This window comes from Mandrillus leucophaeus, unplaced genomic scaffold, assembly GCF_000951045.1.
Source record: "Mandrillus leucophaeus isolate KB7577 unplaced genomic scaffold, Mleu.le_1.0 Scaffold246, whole genome shotgun sequence".
NCBI lineage: Eukaryota > Metazoa > Chordata > Mammalia > Primates > Cercopithecidae > Mandrillus > Mandrillus leucophaeus.
Genome location: NW_012102543.1, coordinates 3,225,348 through 3,249,681, shown reverse-complemented (window position 1 = coordinate 3,249,681; position 24,334 = coordinate 3,225,348). Strand labels below are relative to the sequence as shown.

At 42.5% G+C, this 24,334-nt stretch overlaps 1 protein-coding gene across 3 annotated transcripts in view; it reads right to left on the bottom strand.

Moving 5' to 3' along the window:
* Positions 1–24,334, bottom strand: part of MAP3K9 (mitogen-activated protein kinase kinase kinase 9) — an 80,753-nt gene that overhangs the window by 11,315 nt on the left and 45,104 nt on the right. For all 3 annotated transcript variants that reach the window (XM_011983140.1, XM_011983138.1, XM_011983139.1), the window contains 5 exons: positions 21,426–21,606; positions 10,416–10,564; positions 9,314–9,489; positions 3,137–3,377; positions 842–964 (listed from right to left, as the gene is read on the bottom strand). In XM_011983140.1, the coding sequence (XP_011838530.1) occupies positions 842–964; positions 3,137–3,377; positions 9,314–9,489; positions 10,416–10,564; positions 21,426–21,606 (870 nt within the window). The remainder of the gene's footprint in view (positions 1–841; positions 965–3,136; positions 3,378–9,313; positions 9,490–10,415; positions 10,565–21,425; positions 21,607–24,334) is intronic.

Below are 24,334 nucleotides of genomic sequence, written 5' to 3'. Positions count from 1 at the left end.
ATCTTGGCTCACTGCAACCTATGCCTCCCAGGTTCAAGCGATTCTCCTGCCTCAGCCTCCCGAGTAGCTGGGACTACAGGCGGGTGCCACCACACCCAGCTATTTTTTTTTTTGTATTTTTAGTAGAGGTGGGGTTTCAGCATGTTGGTCAGGATGGTCTCCATCTCCTGACCTCATGATCTGCCTGCTTCCGCCTCCCAAAGTGCTGGGATTACAGACATGAGTCACTACGCCCGGCCGAAATCTTGGATTTTTAAATAAAATCTCTCTGTCTTTAAATCAGGGAAACTAATTCATTCACATATAGGTGTATATTCACACACACACTTATATGTACGTGTGAGTATATTTTTTTAAGCAAATACTGCAGCAAAGGTAAAACCGGTCCAGATTTGGCTTATTATAAAGTATATGGCAAGTTTCCTTAGGACCTATACTTTGAAAAAAAACCCTTCCTTGGGACGCGTGGACGAAAGAAAAACAACAATGCCCCAAATATGGCAAAGAGTGTGCGAGGTTCTCAGGCCAGGTAGTAACCTGTATCTACATCACACACCAGTTTTCAAATTGCTTTGCGAACCACTAAAGATCCCATTAGTACCATGAACCCCTTTGCTGATATGTGACTAAAAGGTAGAGGGGGCAGTAGTAAGGTTAATGGAGAGAGACAAGGGAGAGGGCTAAGGGTTTGCGTACATATGTGCATGTATATACACATTGTCGAGGAGAGGTGGCAGAAGTTATGGATGGAGCAAGCCTGGACCAGTCGGTGGCTGGACAGAGCAGGGGACAGGTGCCCCTGGTGTGTTCTGGCCCCAGCTAATTTGGGAAACAGTCTCACACTGGATGGCTCGAAGACGAGGAATGATGGTGGGGCTTGCAGGAGGACTTGAGCGGCTGTTGATAAGACTCTTCCTTTTATCCATGGTGGGGGAGGCCTGCACCGTGAACTTGTGCTGGAAATCTGCTTGGGGAAAGACAAACACATGTATGCATTAACATTTCCCATAATCAAATTCATGTAAGAAATCTGACATTTCTCAGCATCCTCGAGGGACAGGCCCCAGTTTCCTGAAAAGCTCTTTGTTCACCTGGGAAATGTTCTCTTTTAGAATCATCTCTTTTTCCCAAGGGACATGGGGAGATGAACGTATAAAAAGATGGGAAATTCACTGTGCAAGGAACTTCATTAGTGAGCTTCATAAAGTTGTCTATATAACGAATATAGTTTGAGCAATTATGTATTAAGAATAGCTGTTTAACTCATGAGATATTGTTGATTATTCTAGGAAATTTAACTTAAAATTATTGGTTTCACATAATCTATTATCAGATAGATTTGGTCCGTTTTTCTCAGGGACTGAAGCAGGGACACTGATTCTTCTCACTAACTGCAGGCAGAGCAAGGTTTCAACGACTAGCCCTTGTGGGAACCTAGGGCAGTGAGGGAGAGGGAGCAAATGGCTCCAATTCGGACACATTCCAAAGGAAGTTACAGTACAGCATAAAGAATGTAAAACTTACAGCACTGAATTTCTCAGTTTCAGTCTCCTCATCTATCAAAGAGGTATAATAAACAGCTGCTTGCTTGCACCTATGTCTCCCCATTAGACTGTGATCTCCCTGCAGGTGGGAACTACAGCTTTTCTATCTGCATCCCAGCATGCAACAATATGCTGGCACATGCTAGATGCTCAAGGGGTGCTTAAAGACTCCATGCTGTCTGAAAAGGAAAAACAAATGTGCAGCAAGGAAACATGGCTTGCTGAGTTCCCTTATCTGTACTTAATCAAGCCACCATTCTAGTGCTCAACATCATCTACTCCTGCCCCTATTAGACCATTCTTTCTTTGTTCCTTACACTTCTTTTTTGAGATGGAGTTTCACTCTTGTTGCCCAGGCTGGAATGTAAGGGCGCAATCTCAGCTCACCACAACCTCCACCTCCTGGGTTCAAGCAACTCTCCTGCCTCAGCCTCCTGAGTAGCTGGGATTACAGGCATGCACCACCATGCCTGGCTAATTTTATACTTTTAGTAGAGACAGGGTATCTCCATGTTAGTCAGGCTGGTCTCAAACTCCTGGCCTTAGGTGATCCACCAGCCTCAGCCTCCCAAAGTGCTGGGATTATAGGCGTGAGCCATTGTGCCCAGCTTGTTCCTTACACTTCTAATAAGCCTGCTTTCTAGGGCCTTATAGACTTAGAACACAGTGAATACCTTTATCTACATCAACACACATTTTAGCATTCAGCTCTCTCCATGGATATATTATACACCACAAAGATTCTAATTCATAGTTTCATATTTCTTTATATTTTCCCCAAGGCTGAAGTACAAAAAATGCACCTCTATTCAACTGATGTATCTGTCTGAAAGGTCACATGTAAATCTTATCAGGTAAATTACCATACATTAAACCTAATCTCAACTGTACTCAGAGGACTAATTAAAGAAACCTCAGCCAGGTGTGGTGGCTCACACCTGTAATCCCAGCACTTTAGGAGGCCAAGGTGGGTGGATCACTTGAGCTCAGGAGTTTGAGACCAGCCTGGCCACCATGGTGAAATACAAAAATCAGCCGGCCGTGGTGGCACGCGCCTGTAATCCCAGCTACTCACGAGCCTGGGGCAGCAGAATCACTTGAACCGGGGAGGTGGAGGTTGCAGTGAGCCGAGATCACACCATTGCACTCCAGCCTGGGCAACAAAAGCAAAACTCTGTCTCAAAAAACAAAAAAAAAGAAACCTTGAGACAAGTTATTTTGCAGAGCCAAAACTTCTCATGCCTCACATATGCACACCCTGGAATGTTTCCCCCCAACTTCATGCTTCCTTCTCCAGGTTTGCCTAAAGTGAGATGTGCTCCTGTGAGCCACCAGACTTCTAGCAGCCTGGACCTTGCCAGGTTGTCCTTACTTCATATTCTGTGTTCACTCACGTGCAACAATTTCCCTGGAGTCGGGTAGATTTTCAGCATGCCAGTCTTTCCACTGAACAGAATGGCCCATTTCAAACAGGCTGGAGTTTGAGCCCCAGGGTGTCATGTTTCCAAGCTCAGTCCCCGGCTCCCATAAACCCTCTGCCACACCAGCTGCTTGCCCTGCTCCCACTTCCCAGCTGGTCCCCGGCCACTGACCGGAAGGGAGGCTGATGCGGTTGCCATCCTTGAGCTTCAGCCGGCTCTTCCTGAACTTGCCCTTGCGTTTCTTCACTCGGGGCTTCTCCTGGCACAGCTGGTGGATGATGATGTTGAGCTCCCGTTCCAGGATGTCAATCTCCCGCTCCGCCAGCTCCTGCTCCCGACGCCGCAGCAGTTCCTCCTGGTTCTTCTGCTGCAGCGCAGCCCGTGTCAGCTCCTCCTCCCATGTGCGAAGTTCCTGCAGGAAGAGCAGAACCATCAGAGAAAAGACTGGGGTGCTCAGTGCAGAGGGGCTCTGGGGTGAGGCCTGAGAGCCCTCAGAGGGCTCATGGTGACCTGGAGAGTTCTCCTATGATGCTCAGTGAAGAGAGTGGATTAGATAGCTGGTAAATGAACATCAGACCACCTTGAATGGTGGGGAAAGGAAGGCTCAGAACAGCCATACTGAGGGGACAGCCAGAGAAGCTAAAGCCACAGGCCAAGCCCTAGAGATGGGGGCTAAGAGTTCTAGTTGCTCCTTTCTTCTTCATTAAAATTGCCATATATATATATATATACTGTCTCTTATACACATCTAGATGTGTATAAGAGACAGATATATAGGTTTGACTAGAAAATATAATCATGTATTTATTTACAGACTTGGTTCTACTTTACTTTCTATTTTTTGAGACAGAATCTCATTCTGTCATCCAGGCTGGAGTGCAGTGGTACGATCTCAGCCCACTGCAACCTCTGCATCCCTGGTTCAAGTGATTTTCATGTCTCAGTCACCAGAGTAGCTGGGATTATAGGCATGCGCCACCAAACCTAGCTAATTTTTTTGTATTTTTAGTAGAGATTAGGTTTTACCATGTTGGTCCCCTTCCCCTCCTGGCATCAAGTGATCCATCTGCCTCAGCCTCTCAAAGTGCTAGGATTACAGGCGTGAGCCACTGTGCCCAGCCAAATTTTTTCTATTATATAAAAGATGTTTTTTCACCAAACGCAATGGCAACAAAAGCCAAAATTGACAAATGGGATCTAATTAAACTACAGAGGTTCTGCACAGCAAAAGAAGCTATCATCAGAGTAAAGAGGCAACCTACAGAATGGGAGAAAACTTTGCAATCCATCCATCTGACAAAGGGCTAATATCCAGAATCTACAAAGAACTTAAACAAATTTACATGAAAAAAACAAACCCCATCAAAAGGTGGGTGAAGGATATGAACAGACACTTCTCAAAAGAAGACATTTATGCAGCCAACAAACATATGAAAGAAAGCTCATCACTGGCCACTAGAGAATTGCAAGTCAAAACCACAATGAGATACTATCTCACGTCAGTTAGAATGGTGATCAGTAAAAAGTCAGAAAACAACAGATGCTGGAGAGGATGTGGAGAAATAGGAAAGCTTTTACACTGTTGGTGGGAGTATAAATTAGTTCAACCATTGTGGAAGACAGTGTGGCAATTCCTCAAAGATCTAGAACCAGAAATACCATTTGACCCAGCCATCCCATTACTGGGTATATACCCAAAGGATTATAAATCATTCTACTATAAAGACACGTGCACACGTATGTTTATTGTGGCACTATTCACAATAGCAAAGACTTGGAACCAACCCAAATGTCCATCAATGATAGACTGGATAAAGAAAATGTGGCACATATACACCATGATACTATGCAGCCATAAAAAAGGATGAGTTCATGTCCTTTGTAGGGACATGGATGAAGCTGGAAACTATCCTTCTCAGCAAACTAACACAAGAACAGAAAACCAAACACCACAAGTTCTCACTCTAAGTGGGAGTTGAACAATGAGAACACATGGATACAGGGAGGTGAACGTCACACACCCTGTGGGGGGTGGGGGGCTAAGGGAGGAAGAGCATTAGGAAAAATACCTAATGTAGGCGACGGGTTGATGGGTGCAGTTAACCACATGGCACATGTATACCTATGTAACAAAACTGCACATTCTGCACATGTACCCCAGAACTTAAAGTATAATTTAAAATAATAAAACAAAAAACAAACAAAAAGATGTTTTTTAAACCAGAGCCAACTTAATCCAGCTTAAAATGTGTCCACGGTACATAAATCATCCTCCAGGTAACACCTAACAATCAAATAAAAATATATTTCCAGGGTGGCTGCTCAAAAGCTATGTGAGGCATGTCATCTGAATCTTTATGTTCACTTGAGGAATGAATCCACTGAGGTATGTGGTTTCAACTTTCACCTTATCTTAAAGGACAATGATTTGCCCTGGAAGAATCATGAAAGCATAGCAAGGAAAAAAGAGAACATTTCCTGAGGTCTTTTTCAGGTACTTGCTCTAGAACCAAATTTGGCTGCTGCTCTACACACTCCACTGAAATGAACTGTTCAATGAGCACAGGAGATGCCACCGCAGAGCAGGCTGTGCCCCTGCAAGTTTGAAGGACAGTCAGTCACACTGCTAGGGGGAGAGCTGAAACCAGAAAGCTGGAGGGTGAAACTGGGACAAAGTCCCATTTGGAATTTCATCTTGTGACCCAAGAACGGTCCCTTCTGTCCTGCGCTGAGAACAGAGGCGGGAGCCACATCAGATGGCAGAACCTCTTCCCTACCTCCCTTTTCTCCTTCCTCATGAGTTCAGAAGTGAGTCCAGCACTGAATTTCTGGAAAGAGGGGAGGGGATATCGAATCAGGAAACAGGAGAGAAAACAGGAAAGAAAACAAAACATGTCTACAAAAATTTTAAACCTACAATTTAAACTGTTAATGCTGGTTACCCTGGGCCTTGCATTAAAGTGGAGTGTGGGGTGGAACCTGGAAAGAGCCATGTCTGAAAAAGCAGGATATTTCTTCAATAAAGGAGCCACAGCAACACTTCTGTGGTCGAAACCTAATTTCTCAATGAAATACTCACTATAAGTAACCATTCTGGATTAAAACAAAATAGTGTAGAAAGAGAACCTAGAGCTAGAAAAAAGGCATGTGAACCCATGCTGGGGAAGCTGAGCAGGAGGTAAACAGTAGAAGAGAGGAAGAGATCAAGAAATGAATATCATATTCTGATGCTACAAACTCTTCATTCAGCTTGTCTTCCATCCCCAGGAGAATGTCAACATAGCCATAAAAGTGATCCCAGCACTTTGGGAGGCCTGTAACCCCAGCACTTTGGGAGGCCGAGGCGGGTGGATCACCTGAGATTGGGAATTTGAGACCAGCCTGGCCATCATAGTGAAACCCTGTCTACTAAAAACACAAAAATCAGCTGGGCATGGTGACGTGTACCTGTAATCCCAGCTACTTGGGAGACTGAGGCGGAGAATTGCTTGAACCTGGGAGGCAGAGGTTGCAGTAAGCCGAGATCGTGCCACTGCACTCCAGCCTGGGTGACAGAGCAAGACTTTGTCTCAAAACAACAACAACAAAAAAAAAGGAATAGAAAAGAAATGACAAAAGAATTAGCACACTGAAAAGTGTCTAGCATGTGGTAGGTGCTCAGTGGTTGAATAACTACTGAGTCAATAAATGAATGAAGAGAAATGATAATAGGAGATAGAGTACAATTTTATGAATGAAATCCTTTATGGGAACATATATTTATCACAAGTTCCCGAGAGTTGAACTTGAACTTGAACTACTTCTTCCTTGATGAAATAAACCTCAAATTAATTGCTGTGCACCCTCCAAATCCTTTGTTCCTCTGTCCTGTCATTTTGTTTTCATTACCAAGAGAAGAAAAATTTATGGAAGATGCCGAAAAAATACTCCTGATTGGTTGATTTTGCTGTTAAGTGTAAAAGTTTAAAAGTCAAAGCTAATTTCAAGCTTCCTAAGTCCTCGTCTCCTCCATGCTCTTGTCTAAGGGATGGTTTGGCTCTAAGCCTCTCTCTTTAATGGAACACAAACCCCAGATGACACCAATGCATTCTCACAATAATACTTAGAAGCGGTAGGTTGATCCAACTTGAGGAATTAGCTGAATTATAGGGTAAATCAGGATATTTGGGGAATATACACCTATGACACCATTCACCTGGAGGACCCTTAAACATGTTGAATCTCCTACTTGTGTATCACCTATTTGTGTTGCACAGTTTGCAAATCACGTCTTCCACAACAGAATGAGTTAAGAAGAATCTCTCCAGAGAGAAAGCACATCTTACTCTCACTTACCAAACAACAAGCCTTATAACAGAGAGACATCATAGCATGGTGGCTAAGAGAAAGAACTCTGGAACAAACTGCCTATTCAGGTCCCAGCTTCACCACAATTAACTGAGTGGCCTTGAACAAGTTAATATGGGCATCACATGCAATATGGAGTTAACAGCACTGACACCACTGACACAGACAATTATTATCTCATTAAATACGATAATTCATGAATATGGCACATAGCACATGCTCTACAAATGTTAGCTATCATAAGAATGAGTTTGATTTCCTAGTAACTACTTACTGACAAAATCCAACCTTCATTTTTCTGACTGGTTGGTACCCTTATAATTTCATCAATTAAAAGAAAGTAACCAAGGGCCAAGGGTCAGTGATGCAGCAATAAGAAAAAAAAGGGCCAGCAACTCTTGGGATTCTTCTAGCTGGAACAGTATTTAGGGAGAGAAACAGTCTTTTGTAATCACTCTGCTCAACAGTCAGTGCAGGTCCACCCACCAGGGTCCCTAAAGAGTCACTGTAAGCTCACTCCATTCTTCTAGAGAATGCTCATTGACTTGGCAAACAGTAGTATGTTCAGAATTGCTATGTTCCATAAAAAGAGTTTAATATCTTCAGATCAGCTCCAGAAATTATTTGTAAGTCATTTGTGTAGAACAAAAATGACATTGATAAGGTTTGGCTGTATCCTCACCTAAATCTCATCTTGAATTGTAGTTTCCATAATCCCCATGGGTCATGGGAGGGACTAGGCGGAGATAATTGAATCATGTGGGTGGTTCCCCTATCCTGTTCTTGTGATAATGAGTTAGTTCTCACGAGATCTGATGGTTTTATAAGGGGCTTCTCTCTTTGCTGGGCACTTATTCTTCTTCCTGCCACCATGTGAAGGACCTGTTTGCCACCATGACTGTAAGTTTCCTGAGGCCTCTCCAGCCCTGTGGAACTGTGAGTTGATTAAACCTCTTTCCTTTATAAATTAACCAGTCTTGGGAATGTCTTTATTAGCAGCATGAGAACAGACTAATATAATATTACAAAGAATATAGGTTTTTGGAATCAGAAGACCTACATTCAAGATTCTGCTTTCCCACTTACTAACTCTGTTACTTCAGGCAAGTTGCTGACCCTAAGCTCTGAGATGGAAACAATAGTAACACCTGGCCTACACACTGATGGCAGGAGCCATAGGACTCCTGGATAAAACAGACAAAAAGGTCTCATCAAATTTTTTAGTGGAAAAAGTGGGAAACCATAAAGCCATAAACAATTTTAGCTATCATTATTATCATGTGGCTATCAACTTCCCAAATTCCCATAGTGCAGAGTGAGAAAATAAAAAATAAATTAACAAAATCTATAAAGACTTCCCTCTTGCTCCTAGCTACATCCCTTAGATTTAGTCCTGCCCCTATATAAGCAAAATAACTGCATGTAACTGGTTTCACCTGTGTGTGTACACTGACTGCTAGGGACACAGCAAGGGGTCCAGAAAGGGGGAACAGAAAGGGCCATTTAGGGAATGGCCACCAAACAAAAAGGCAGATCTCTGGTAGACTAGGAGTCTCTGAACTCCCTGGTTGGTTTGGGCTTAAAATACTTTTCATAAAAACACAAAAAATGCCACACAATTTCAGACCTATGGTATTTTTAGCCCATATTCTATTTCTGATTCTGATGTCAAAAGACACTGGAAGGATGTTCTGATAACTATCCTCAAGGTTGAAGTATCCCTATATCAAGTTAACCTCCCTCTAGAAGTCTATTGTAGAATCAAGAAACATTTCCAGAACCTCTCATATTTCCAGCTGACAGGGTGAGACATCCCACTGGCAATTGCCCAACTGCATTCTTCTCTGGTTTGGATAATTAAGTAGATACCAAGCAGGAAGGTGGGCATGCTAGAATCAAGGTTGTCAGTCAGACTTGGTCCAGAGGTCCCAGTGGGTGAGGTCTACTAATTCAATGCATATCTTTTTTCTTTTCGTTTTTTTTTTTTTTTTTTTTTTTTACCTTCTCTTTGGCCCTGAGTTGGTCAAACATCTCCTGAATCTCATGTTTCCAGTCATCCTGCAGGCAGTGGAAGGAGTCCTTGGGCATTTCAAAGAAACCAGACTCCTCTATGGTGGTCAGCTGGTCCAGGATATTCGTGAAAGATGGTCGTGAGTGGGGATCAGGATTCCAGCAGTCTGAATAGAACATGTGAATACTCAGACAGCATGAATGGTCAGAGGCAAACATATAAGACTCAGGCTATTACATGGCCTCACTTCCCAGAAAACTACCTCTTACTTCTTCCAGAAACAGAGATTAGAATTTAGGTAACCTCAAATAAGGCTCAGGAAGTGAAGCAAACTGCCCACCATTACAACCATAATGAGTGAAAACGGAAATGAAATGCAGCAGTTCTGTACTCATTCCATTTTGGCTGCTAATTAAGGGTAAGAAAAGTGAGCCCAAAGAGTTTTCTTATGCAAAGCACCACCACAACACAACTTACCATGTTACTACCTGATTCAAGAATAGACAAATGGGGAATGATGCCCTGGGCTTCAGTTTCCCATAAATAAATGAATTAGCCTTCCCCCACCCACAATAGGATGATGAGGAGGCGAGGATGAAAAGCATTCTAGTGGGAGTCAGGGAAAGTGAATTCTATCTAATCCCAGCTCAGCCACTCCCTAATGGGGCGGCCACCTATCTACTCAATTTCGCTTAGCTTTAGATTCCTTAGTTACAAAATTATGGGGTTTGACTAGATGACTTTTAGAGTTCTTTCTCTGAAGATATTCTTCACATCTCTTAAGGTATTCAGAGGTCCTGACATAAAAGTTACTGTACTTTCTGATTTTGCACTACATAATAATATGCTAAATACTGGATAGCAGGCTTTTGTTACTAATTTCACTTCTACAGTCCCTGGAGATGTGACCTCCTTGCAGCAGGGTGTGGACGTCATCTTGAAGCCTTTCCAGTCGCCCATAGGATTCCTCCTTAGGTGACTGAAACTTTATCTCCTCTTTCAGTAACTGATCTCATAGAATTGGCCAAACTCTACCCAGTGCTTATAAGAGGCAAAGTGTCTCCAGTTTGGTTCAGGCCAGGGTTTACTTACCTTCCATGAGTTTGGCAAAAGGCTCTGGGCATGTGGAAGGAATAGGAAGGGCGAGTTTGTTCATGGCCACTCCATAAGCGACCGCTAAGCCATCAATGCCTCGAAAGGGCACCTCACCAGTCAGTAACTCCCAAAGTAGCACCCCGTAGCTAAGGAGAGGAAGAAGACAGAAGCCATGTAATAAACTTCAGGTACAACTTCACTGCAATAGCTCATGAGTCTTTTCTGAGCATCCCACATTCTCCCCAACACATAGTGAGACTAATGAAACAGAAATACTAATGTGATATAAAAGGGAAACCATAAAGCCTACTAGCTAAAAGCAAAATCTCTGCAGTCAAGTATACTTGCTTGGTTTTCAAGTTTTCTTCCATAATTCCTTAGCTATATGACCTTGGGCAAGGCACTACACCTCTTTAAGCCTCTAATTCCTCATCTGTAAAGCACAAATAACACTATCAGTCTGGCAAGGCTATTGTTGAATTAAATGAGCTACTATAGTGTTTAAGTAAGTGCCCAATGGCCATAGCTCTTTCGTTATCATTATTGTTTTGTTTTGTTTTTAAGATGGAGTTTCGCTCTGTCGCTGAGGCTGGAGTGCAGTGGTGCGATCTCGGCTCACTGCAACCCCCATTTCCTGGGTTCAAGAGATTCTCCTGCCTCCACCTCCTGAGTAGCTGGGATTACAGGCGTGCGCCACCATGCCTGGCTAATTTTTGTATTTTTTGTAGAGACAGGGTTTTACCACATTGGCCAGGCTGGTCTCTGAAACTCCTGACCTCCTGTGATCCTCCCGCCTCAGCCTCTCAAAGTGCTGAGATTATAGGCATGAGCCACCACATCTGGCCTATTATCATTATTATTAAAGAAATAAACTGGGAGAAGAGGCAGCCTCCCAAGTATAATTTTTTTCTGTTTTAAGAAAACTTCAGCTTTTGTCACAGATACATTTTTTTCCCCAAAGTGCTAGGATTAACACATTTTTTTTTTTAGCTTTACAAAAAAGCAGAGTGCTAATCACTCAAAGCAGATTTTGCTCCTATAAAAGATTTCTTTAAATGCCCACTAGGTTGAATAGATTTCTGTCCCCAGATCAGTGTGAGTGGGTTCTTAACGGAGATCTTTGTCTAATTCAAAGAGAAAAGTTTCACAAGGGTAGACCACATCGGTAGAACAGAGCAGCGCATCAGCTGCGAGAACTTCAGTGTGCCCTCCCTATCTTTCAAGTCCACATAAAGAACTTCTTTTCTCATGTCCGATGAGTCAGTGAATGTGGAGTACAAAGCTTAATGGAAGAATTATTCTGTGAATTCACGATCAGAACCAGACACAATCACACAGCACTCAGTCCTTCCAGGAATAAGTCAGGACGAGAAACCACAAGGCTATGAATAGTTAGAAGAATGGCTCTCCTTATGTTTTCAACACCAAACTCAACAATAAGTCTTGCAACCAGTAACAAAGGTCATATTCATTTAAACAATAATAATAGGACAGGCGTGGTGGCTCACGTCTGTAATCTCAGACTGTCAATTCAGCCTTTGGGAGGCCAAAGCAGGGAGATCACTTGAGGTCAGGAGTTCAATACCAGCCTGGCCAACATGGCGGAACTCCATCTCCACTAAAAATACAAAAGTTAGCCAGGTGTGGTGGTGGTGCATGCCTGTAATCCCAGCTACTTGGGAGGCTGAGGTAGGATGGTCACTTGAATCTAGGAGGCGAACGTTGCAGTAAGCCAAGATCACACCACTGCACTCTAGCCTGGGTGACAGAGTGAGACTCTGTTTCAAAATAATCAATAATAATAATAACAATAAATCCAGTAGCTATTTATCACGAAACTTTATATGTGAAGACTGCGAAGACACTTTACAAACATCACTGTGAATCTCTACAATTCTGATAGGTATTATCAACATTTTGCACATAAGGAAAGCAAGTTTTAGACATGTTTAGGAGCGTTTTACTAAGGGCATACACAGAGTAAGTACATCATGGTGGGCCCAGACCAATTGTCAATTTCTTCCCCCTAGAATACCTTCTACCATTTCTCTGCTTGGTAAACTCTAATCATCTTTCAAGATCCAACTCAAATGTCCCACCATTTATTCATTCATCAGATGATGGCTTTACCCCAGTGAGGCCTTCAAATACTATCATTTTCTTTATGCATCTTACCAGGAAAAACCAAAACGCCTGGTAGCTAGCTGGTCTTGACTTGTCTAGACGGGAGATGGATTTTAGTTTGGGGGCTTATGGGAACAGCGTTGGACACTTTATGATGCCTTCCCAACATCCCCAGATGTTACTCAGCCTGTTTGGGCTGCCATGCATTGTAGTTGTTTGTCTGCTAGCCTATGGGCTCCTAAAGACCAGGGAAAATTGTTTTTAATCTTTGCATTCTCAGGACCTAGCCCAAGCTCTGCTACACAGGAAGCACTCATAGATGTGTGAGTGAGTGGGTGTGTGGGTATGGGAGTGAGCGCATGGTCAGACAGTCCTGCAGGCTGCCCTGGGTCCTCTAGAGGAAAACCCAAACATCATCAAGAATTGCACTATTACACTTCCTGACAAACCTTTCATGTGACTTATCCAGGTAGTGGTCATGCTGGGGAGCTTCTACCAGGTGACCTCCAGGAACTCTCAGCACTGCCAACCAGATTCCTAGGTCAAAGCCACTGTTATCCTCCATTGCTTGCTCTTGGAATTAATGCCCACCTCCATCCTGGAGAATAAAAACCAAAGGTCCCACAGAACCCCTTTCTCCCAACCAGGCAAAGACAGTGGTATCTGGGCCCTAACTACCTGGAAAGATCACAGAGTGTTTCATGTTCTGTTTGTGTCCCTGCATCCCTTCTGTGACAGTTTCAAGTGTCCTGTGAAGGTGTCTCAGACCTTCCGGAAGCAAGTGGGGGCAGTGAGGTCGGGAGGGGGGGACGGTTATGGGACTGGGACTGGCCCTGTTGGCTCCAGCCAGGGCAGCTCTAGGCTTGTTTCTTCACTTCAGAGGTTCTACAGCTAAAAGGAATGTTAGAACTACTGCCCAAGTAGGCAGAATGCTACCAGAGAAAGATTTAGACAGACTCAGGTCAAATGCCTGTTTTATCACTTAACAGCTATGTGCCATTAGAAGCAAAGTCGCCTCTCCAAACCTAATTTCCTCATCCCTATAACAAAGACAGCAATACTGACCCTACAGAAGAGTTACAAGGAATCATTAACACTAACAACTAACCCTCATCCAGAAATTACCATCTATGGCTAGTAGACCTGTGGTTTTTCTGAAAGGGCCTGAAATGAGAATGTGTCTGAGGAGTCTTATGTAGAGCTACAGTGTTGGTGAGAGCTTTGCTGAGGGACACTGGCATTCAGAGAAGAAGGCTTTCTGGGGCTGACTACACTAGTTTTCCTCTGCCAATGTCCCTCTTTATTTTTACAATGGAAGGTGGGTGATATAAATGAAGACTTGGTATTCTGTTGGCAGGAACAAAGACTGGAGAAATTCAAGAGAAATACAAGTTTACATGGATCTGAGCTCCAGGGAGAGGTGGGCAGTAGAAGTGGATGTGATTTACCTCAGGTTTAGCCAACTTAGTTGCCCTCCCAAGGTTAAAAGGTCAAGAAGTCCTTTGAAGACCATTTGCAAGCAGCCTGGAAGAACTCGTTCAGCTAAGTCACTGCCTCCGAGTGCCTCCCCGCAACATAGACCCACCAGCTCCCACAGTGCTGCCAGTAATTTCCTAAAAGTCCTCACTGCCTAACTCAACCCTCAGAGAATTTACTCTTAGTCAATAATTAATCACCTCCAGAGTCTTGGTAATCCCTTCAATCATTTCCTAGGATCAGAGGTGGAGGAGGGGTGTTTCATGTTTTTTCAAAGTGAGGAAAAGTGGACAGCCACCTTTCTTGACAAAAGGCACAGCAACTCCATGCCTGTGCTGGGCCAGAGCTCTATTTTGTAGTAACCTGCACCATCTCTCCACTGTCAGGTCAGGGTCCATGCTCTGAAAGGAGGTGACCAGTCTCCCTTGAATGAGGTGGGCTGGGGAATGTCTTGCACTTGGTAATTATCTGTGATTCTACATTCTAGGAACCATACTGACTGTTTAATAATCTTTGACAAAGATAATTATACTAACATATGTGAAAGCACTTTGTAAATTGAAAGTAGCATATAATTCTTCTTAACTGAACCCTCATTCAAAACGATATATTAACATATATGTAATATATATATATTGATAAACTTATTGACATAACAACATATTTATTAATGTGATTATATGTTCATGCTACATTACATTCAAAAAGCAACTTACAAAACAGAAAGATCCCACTAGGGATAGGCCCACGAGCACATGAATAGGAGTAAACACACCCAAATATCAATACACATTATCTCTATAAGTGGGTTCAGGGTGATTTTCTTTTCCTGTCTTTTCTTGTTTATCCATATTTTCAAATTTTTTCTATAGAAAACATTTTACTATTGTAATTTTGAGACAGAGTCTTGCTCTGTCGCCCAGGCTGGAGTGCAGTGGTGCTATCTCGGCTCACTGCAAGCTCCGCCTTCCGGTTCATGCCATTCTCCTGTCTCAGCGTCCCGAGTAGCTGGGACTACAGGCACCCACCACCACGCCCGGCTAATTTTCTGTATTTTTAGTAGAGACTGGGTTTCACCACATTAGCTAGGATAGTCTCAATCTCCTGACCTCGTGATCTGCCCGCCTCAGCCTCCCAAAGTGCTGGGATTATAGGCATAAGCCACCATGCCTGGCCACAACTGTAATTTTTTAAACTTAAAATGATTAAGAAAATGCCTCCACCTCATTCCACATCCAACAGGCAAGAAGGCCTTGTGGGATGACGCCCTCTGACTGTAACACTGCTCTACCCACACAGCGCAAAGAAAGGGAACAATTTCAGCAACAGCCACTTGAGGCAGTTCCCGATCCAAGCAGACTGGGGAACTTACACAGTTAAGGATCCAGCCCTTTATTATCTCACCCTCCATCACAACATTTGCAGGAGAACTTTAGAAGCACACTCAAAGAGCAGAAAGACAAACCAGTTGGCCCTGGGCACCTGGAATAGCGGAGGCACAGAGGCCCCCAGCTTTGGATGAGTTCCAGGAGGAGCGAGGTGTGGGGCACTCAGACTCAGCCAGTACCTGGCACAGGGCAAGCATTCCACAAACACTTCTTGAATGAGTCAGTGAGTTACAAGTCAGTTTGGGAAACAGCTTTGTACTAAGTTCCTAGGTATGCCCTGGCCTTCTCTGGGACACCCTGCTGGGCCCTAGGCACAGTGGGCTGATCATTCAGAAGAGGCTGCCTTAAGTGCAGGAACAAGACTGTACAGATGGTGGCATAACTACAAGCACAGATTGTCACTACACACATATCTAGTTCTAATCATAGCTTTATGTCTGCCACCTGGGTGAACTTAGGCATGTGACTTCAATTGTCTGAGTCCAGTTACCTCATCTATAAAACGGAAATAATGATCCCTACTTTGGGGGATTCTTGTGAAGACTATAAAAGATGTATAACATTTACCACAGAGCCTAGCCCTTAAGCATTTGTAGGTGGTAACGACTGCCACCAGTGTACAAGCATTGCTGTATGTATAGCAGTGGGCACACATTTTCCTCTGCTAAAGGTGAGAGACCATTTGGAGCTACTTAGATGGGTAGGCTTGAGGAAGGAGGAATGAAAGGCCCATTTAATGGGTTATAAATTGTGCCTTGAAGGAAATCCTGCAGCATAGAAGCTAAGACAGCTGAAAGGGAGCAGGGTGAATTATGTTTTCAAACCACAATCATCAACCAAACTGGGTCAGGAGGTCTAAGTCCTGGCAACAAGTCTAGACTAGAGCAACTAGAGACCTGCTGGCAGACCATGTGACAATATCCAAGACACACCATCCAAAGTACTTCTGATTTGAGGTTTACCTCCAAGCAATTTCCTCTAGAGATTAGAATAATTTCATCAGATTCCTCTCACCAGAGGCTCTTCCTTCAAGCCTGCTTTTAGGATCATGGTTATAGGACAAGACCTAGAGGTTAGTCTTAGAACAAGAATACTAGGGTAAAAGTTGAAAGGTCCTGCCCTTGTTCTTTCGGTGGAGAAAAAAGTTCTGCGATAGCCTTGTCCTTCCCTGTCTACCATTTCTGTCATCCTGAGAAGACTCTACATGAGGCATTTGTGCTTTCTCTTCCCACTGGGAAGGTGCTTGGATACATGACACAACTCTGTCCAAATCATCACCAGCAGAAACCTCTGGAGTGTGCGACAATAAAACCTGAGCAATTTCAGGGTTAGGCTGGGAAAAGAAACATAGTGGGAATATTGGAGGTAGAAAACAATCATGCTACTGAGAAGTCACGGTTTTCCATTAACAAAGGCAAGAGAAAGTTGAGTGTGAAAAGCGGCTGCTTGTCCCCTCAAATCCACCCTTCCTGTCTTCCATAGTGGGGCACACAGTTGTCTAGCTAGAACATATATTTTTCTGCCTCCCTTGGAGCCAGGCGTGCCAACATAACCAAGTGCAGGCAATGGGGTGTGCAGAGATATGTACAACTTCTGGATGGTCTCCAAATTAAAGATAAACTGTGCTTGCCATGAGTAAGTTCTCCTTCCTCTTTTATGAAAACTGTAATACACATGTAACAGTCACCCAATTTAACCATTCGGTCAAGGTCAATGCACTGAGGGAATCTAAAAGAACCTAGGTTCCTAAAAGATCTCATGGGGCACAGTTGCCCTGCTAGTGTGGGCTACCTAGACTAGCTTTTGAAAGAGAATATGCTTCTATCCTATTTAAGCCTCCATATCTGCAGGCCTCTTTGTAACAGCAGCTTGGCTTAATTAATGTATTAATTTATCTCATTAGCATACGGTCAAGCAATGAAAGTGTTAAACTGAAACGTGAAATTGCCGATTTTACATATCAAAAATAGTTGAATATCAGCATACAACTCAACTTAATGAGATCAGGTCAGATATTTTAAGGAAAGTTAAACTCATTTCTTCTCATTAGCTACTTCACCCTGTAATTAATGCACGGTAAAATAAGGTTCAATATACAGATACTACAAAACATCACTGAAAGAAGTTAAAGGAGGTCTAAATAAATGGAAAGATATCCCATGATCATGAATTGGATGACTTATTAAGATGTCAATAGGGCCAGGCACAGTAGCTCACCCCTCTAATCCCAGCACTTTGGGAGACCAAGGCAGGTGAACAGCTTGAGCTCAGGAGTTCAAGACTAGCCTGGGCAACATGGCGAAACCCTGTCTCTACAAATAAAAATAAAAATAAAAGGGGGGAGCATGCCTGTAGCTCCAGCTACTTAGGAAGCTGAGGCAGGAGGATCATCTGAGCCCAGGAGGTCAAGGCTGTGGTAAGCCATGATTACACCACTGCGCTCCAGCTCAAGCAATAGAGACCCTGTCTGGGGGGCGGAGGGGGGAAGATGTCAATAGTCCACAAAGCTACAGATTTGATGCAATTTGTATCAAAATCCCAGCTATCTATTTTATAGAAATTAACAAAATTATCCTAAGATTCATTAAATGCAAAGGACTCAGAATGGCCAAAACAATCTTCAAAAAGAAGAACAAAATTGGAATCACATTTCCTAATTTCAAAACTGACCACAAAGTCATACTAATTAAGAAAGGGTGGTATTGGCATAAGGACAGACATAGATTAATGGAGTAGAACCAAGAATCTAGAAATAAACCTTTATATTTCTGGTAAATTGATAAAAGTGACCAAAGAATTTGACGGGAAAAAAATAGTCTTTCCAATAAATGGGGCCTGGATAACTGAATAGCCACATGAAAAATAATAAAGTTGGACCCCTACCTCATACCACATACAAAAATTAAGTCAAAATGGATCAGAGACATAAAAGTAAGAGCTAAGATTATAAAACTCTTAGAAAAAAATACAGGTGTGTAAGTCTTCATGACTTTGAACTAGGCAATGTTTTTTAGATATGACATCAAAAGCACAATCCACAGATGACAAAATAAACTAGACATCATCAAAATTAAAAACACTGTTGCAAAGAACAGCCTTAAGAAAGTGGAAAAACAATCTACAGAAAGGAAAAAAATTTGCTAATCATATATCTGACGACAGAATAGAAAGGACTCTTTCAGCTCAACAATAAAAAAACAAATACTCTAATTTTTTAATTAGCAAAGGATTTGAACAGATATTTCTTCAGGTTCAGAGATATAATTGGCCAATAAGTACATGAAAAGATACTCAACATCACAAGTCATTTAGTGAAATGCAAATCAAAATTATGATAAAATACTATTTCATATCCACAAGGATGGACATAACTTTTTTTTTAAAAAAAGACAGTAACAAGTATTGAAAAGATGTGGTGAAATTGTAACATTATTCATACATTGCTAAAGGGAATATAACAAAATGGTATAGCTATATGAAAAAGTTTGGTGGTTCCTCGAAAAGTTAAACATAGAACTGCTATATGATTCAGCCATTTCACTCCTAGGAATAGACCCAAGAAAACTGACGTTTATACAAAAAACTTATGTTTAGACAAAAGCTTGTGTTGTACACAAGTGTCCATAGCAGCATTATTCATAACAGCCAAAAAGCAAAAACAACCCAAATGCCCATCAACTGATGAATGGATAAACAAATGTGGTCCATCCATATGATGGAATATTACTATGCCTTAAAAAGGAATGAAATTCTGATATAAGTTACAACATGGATGAATATATATATATATTTTTGAGATGGAGTTTCGCTCTTGTTTCCCAGGCTGGAGTGCAGTGGCATGATCCCAGCTCACTGCAACTCCTGCCCCCCGGGGTTCAAGACTGCCTCAGCCTCCTGAGTAGCTGGGATTATAGGCACACGCCACCACACGTGGCTAATTTTGTATTACAACATGGATGAACACTGAAAACATTATGCTAAATGAAAGAAGCCTAGTCACAAAAGACCACATATGGTATGATTCCATTTATGTGAAATATCCAGAATAGGCAAATTCATGAAGACAGAAAGTAAATTAGTGTTTGCTAGGGAGTAGAAGGAAGAAGGATTAGGGAAGGACTGATAATGGATATGGGGCTTCTTTTTTGGGTGGTAAAAATGTTCTGGAAATTGGCCGGGCATGGAAATTGCTCGTCTATAATCCCAGCACCTTAAGAGGCCAAGACAGATGGACTGCTTGAGATCAGGAGTTAAAGATCAGCCTGGTCAACACGGCGAAATCTCATCTCTACTAAAAATATAAAAATTAGCTGGATGTGGTGGTGCATGCCTATAATCCCAGCTACCTGGGAGGCTGAGGCAGGAGAATCGCTTGAACCCAGAAGGCAGAGGTGGCAGTGGGCCAAGATCATGCCACTGTACTCCAGCCTGGGCAACAGAGTGAGACTCCATCTCAAAAAAAAAAAAAAAAAAAGTTCTGGAAATAGATAGTGGTTGTAATGGGTTGAATGGTGGCCCTGAAAAGGTATGTCCATGTCCTAATACCCAGAATCGTTATTTGAATCATTATCTCCACTAGAGTCTCTGAAGGGTGTGGCCCTGCCCACATCGCTTTCAGGCTTCTGGCCTCCAGAACTACAAAAGCATGCACTTCTGTTGCTTTAAGCCACTAGGAATAGTAATTTGCTACAGCAGCCCCAGGAAACTAACAACAATGGTGACCCATAAACACCTTTTAAATATACTAAAAACCATTGACTTACATGCTTATTTACTTCTTGAGACAGGGTCTCACTCTCTCACTCAGGCTGAAGTGCAGTGGTGCAATTACGGCTCACTGCAGCCTCAACCTCTCAGCCTTAAGTAATCCTTCCGTCTCAGCCTCCCACGTAGCTGGGACTACAGGTACATGCCACCACACCTGGATAATTTTTCAATTTTTTGTAGAGATGAGGGTCTCACTATGCTGCTCCGGCTGGTCCCAAACTCCCGGGCCCAAGAAATCTTTCCACCTTAGCCTCCCAAAGTCCTGGGATTACAGGTATTAGCCACTATCCAGCCAACTTCTATACTCTAAAGTGTACAAAGGGTTAGCTTTATGGTATGTGAATAATAGCTCAATAAAACTATTATTTAAAATATACATGCGCGCGCGTGCACACACACACACACACACACACACACACACACACAGAAGCTCACTTTATAATACATCAGGATAATAACCCCATGTTCTGATATATAATGATAAACTACAGTCCTTTCTTTTGTATACCAAGGCGATGCTACTGTCCCACAGCCATGACGACTGAGTAGTTGCTCATCCTTCCTCAGCTGGGAAAATTTTTAGATCTATTTCCTTGCAACCTTTTGGGCTCACACTAACTAGGAGGATGGCTGGTCATTTCTAGTCTGTGGCTCTGCAGTTCTGGGTACATACTTGGGACCCATTTTTTTTTTTCCGATTTCTGGATTAATGTCAACAGATAGAGCCTTGACTAAAAGATTAACTAGATAACTGGAAAAGATAAATTTTTAGGCCATCAAGAAAAAAGGGACTGCACAAAGAATATTCATTGGCTTAGGAGCTTAGCGTGAAGACATTGGGTTAATCTTCTCCCCAAGTTCAGCAGTAACAGCCATGAAAGCCTAGCACTGTTGCTAAGCAAGCCAGGCTGATCCTCGCGAAGCTCTCCAGGAGGGATTGAGTGTCCTTCCCATCTTACAGGGCAGAGATGGGAGTACATGTTGCCCCTGGAATCTACTGGCCTTTCCTAGGGAGCAATCACCAGCAAAAAGTGGCCTGCGTATAGCACTTGAGGGATTTTTTTGGTAGATGAAAGCATTAGAAACTGTCCCCTGGCAACATGTGAATTGGCATAGATGACTGTGTGGGGAGGTCACTTAGACCTATTTTGGGTGCCTGGGATCCTATGTAACCTCAATTCTCCAAGTCTTGAAATGTGTATGCCACCAAGATGGACCTGGGAAATGCTGTCCCTGGCCCTCTGGACCTTACCTCCACACGTCACTGCCTTTGGAAAACATGGAGGCCCGGATGACTTCAGGTGCCATCCAAGCATACGTCCCTGCTGCACTCATCTTGGTGGTTCGGTGCCATTCCCGAGCCAGGCCAAAATCAGTGATCTTCAGAATCTTGTTGCTCAGGTCTCCATTCTCCACCTTCTGGAGGATCAATACTGGGCAAGGAAATGAATACAGAAGAAACCAGAGTCTGCATTAATCACAGGAAAACCACAGAACAGAACTCTTCTGCCATCCTCCTGGCCTCTCCTGTGGGCTCCAGCGTTTAGCTGCCATAGATTGATGGTCAGAGCCATCATTTCTTAAACACCTATAGTCCATTCATTTTTGTACCACCCATTTTATAGTCACTATCTCCAATCCTCACAACAACTTACAAGGTAGGTACTATTGCCATCTCAGTTTTACTGATGAAGAAACTAAGATACACACATCACAATTAAATAAATTCCTGGCTGGGCACGGTGGCTCGCGCATGTAATCCCAGCATTTGGGGAGGCCAAGACGGGTGGATCACCTGAGATTAGGAGTTCGACACCTGCCTGGCCAACATGGTGAAACCTCGTCTCTAATAAAAATACAACAAATTAGCCGGGCATGGTGGTGCACGCCAGTGACTCTCAATAATCATGTCCTCAAATACTGGTATCTACCAAGCACCCATTGCTACTAATCATTAAAGCACCAAAGCTTGTGAAAGCCTTATTTTATTTTTTGTAGACCTTTTTTTTGAGCTGAAATCCACATAACATAAAATTAACCATTTCTAAGTGAACAATTTAGTGATATTGAGTACATTCACAATGTTGTACAACTACTACCTCTGTCTAGTTCCAAAACATTTTCGCCACTCCAAAAGGAAACCCTGTACCCATTAAGCAATTATTCCCCATTCTCCCTCCTCCCAAACCCAAGGAATCACCAATCTCCTTTGTCTTTATGGATTTACCTGTTCTGAACACTTCATGTAAATTCAATCATACAATATGTTACACACCTGCTTATTTCACTGAACATGTTTTCAAGTCCATCCACATTATAACTTATATCAGCACTTCATTCCTCTTTATGGATGAATAATATTCCACTGTATGTACATACTACAGTTTCTCCTTTTGTCCACTGATAGACACATGGGTTGTTTCCACTTTCTGGCTGCTGTGACTAGTGTGTATGAACATGTGTATACATATATTTGTATACTTGTCATTTGGGGCATATATACCTAGGAGCATACTTGCTGGATCACATGGTAATTCATGTTTGTCTTTTTAAGGAACCACCAAATTGTTCTGCACAGCAGCTGGACCATTTTACGTTTCCACAAGCAGACTATGGGGGCTCCAAGTATTCTCCACATCCTCACGAATACTTGTTATTTTCCTTATTATTGGTATTCTTATTGCCAACCTAGTGCATGTGATATGGTAACTCACTGTGGTTTGGGTTTGCATTTCCCTGATGACTAATGATATTGAACATCTACCTTCTCATGAGCTTGTTGTCCATTTGCATATCTTCTTTGGAGAAATGTCCATTCAATCCTTTGTCCATTTTTAAAGTGGGTGGTTTGTCTTTTTATTATTGAGTTATAAGAGCTCTTCATATATTCTGATACTAGACCCTTATCAGATACATGACTTGCAAATATTTCTCCCATTCCATTGGCTGTCTTCTCACTTACTTGATACTTTTGATACACCAAAGTTTTTAATTTAGATGAAGTCCACTTTATTTTTTTATTTATTGCACATACGTTTGGTATAATATCTAAGAACCATTAACAAATTCAAGATCATGAAGATTTAATTCTATGTTTTCTTCCAAAAGTTTTATGGTTTCAGCTCCTACATTTAGGTCATTGATCCATTTTTAATTTCTGCATATAATATCAGATAGGGGCCCAACTTCACTCTTTTGCATGTGGCTATGCAGTTGTCCCAGCCTCATTTGTTTAAAGAGGAAAGCTTTAAAACAAAAACAGAGTGGACAGCGGTTATCTCCCAACATACTTTCCTGAGTGGAAGCGAAAGGTTATATTCACAGCAGTTTACATACTTGTACCACTGCAGTAAGCCCACTGTAAACTTCTACCACTGACAAACAGCTGTGGCAATAACAAATTGTCATGCTTTCACATCTTGAAAAATATAAGAATGTTTTATCAAATTTTGGTGAAGTCCATGAGAGTGCATTGTGTAAACCTCACCTCTCCTGTCAGGCAATGGCAAAAACAGTCATGCACCACATAATGACGTTTCAGTCAGTGACAGACCAAATACATAACAGTGGTACCACAAGGTAAGAACAGGGCTAAAAACTTCCTATCGCCTAGTGATGATGGCAGCTGTCATAATGTCATAGCACCACATATTCTCATGTGTCTGTGGTGATGCTGCTGTAAACAAACCTACTGTGCGGCCAGTCGTATAATAGCACAGCATATACAATTATGTACCATACATAATACTTGATAATGCTAATAAGCGACTATGTTACTGATTTATGTATCTAGTTTTTTTTGGTTTTTTTTGGACCCAAGGTCTCACTCTGTCACTCAGGCTGGTGTGCAGTGGTGCAATCATAGCTCACTGCAGCCTCGATCTCCTGGACTCCAGTGATTCTCCCACCTCGGCCTCCTGAGTAGCTGTGACTATAGGTATGTGCCACCACGCCCAGTTCATTATTTTAGTTTTTGTAGAGAAGGGGGTCTCACTTCATTGTCCAGGCTGGTCTCAAGCTCCTCGGCTCAAGCGATCCTCCCACCTCGGCCTCCCAAAGTGTTGGGATTACTGGTGGGAGCCATTGTGCCTGGCCAGCATACTATACTTTTTACCATTAGTTTAGAGTGCACTCCTTCTACTTATGTAAAAAAAAAAAAAA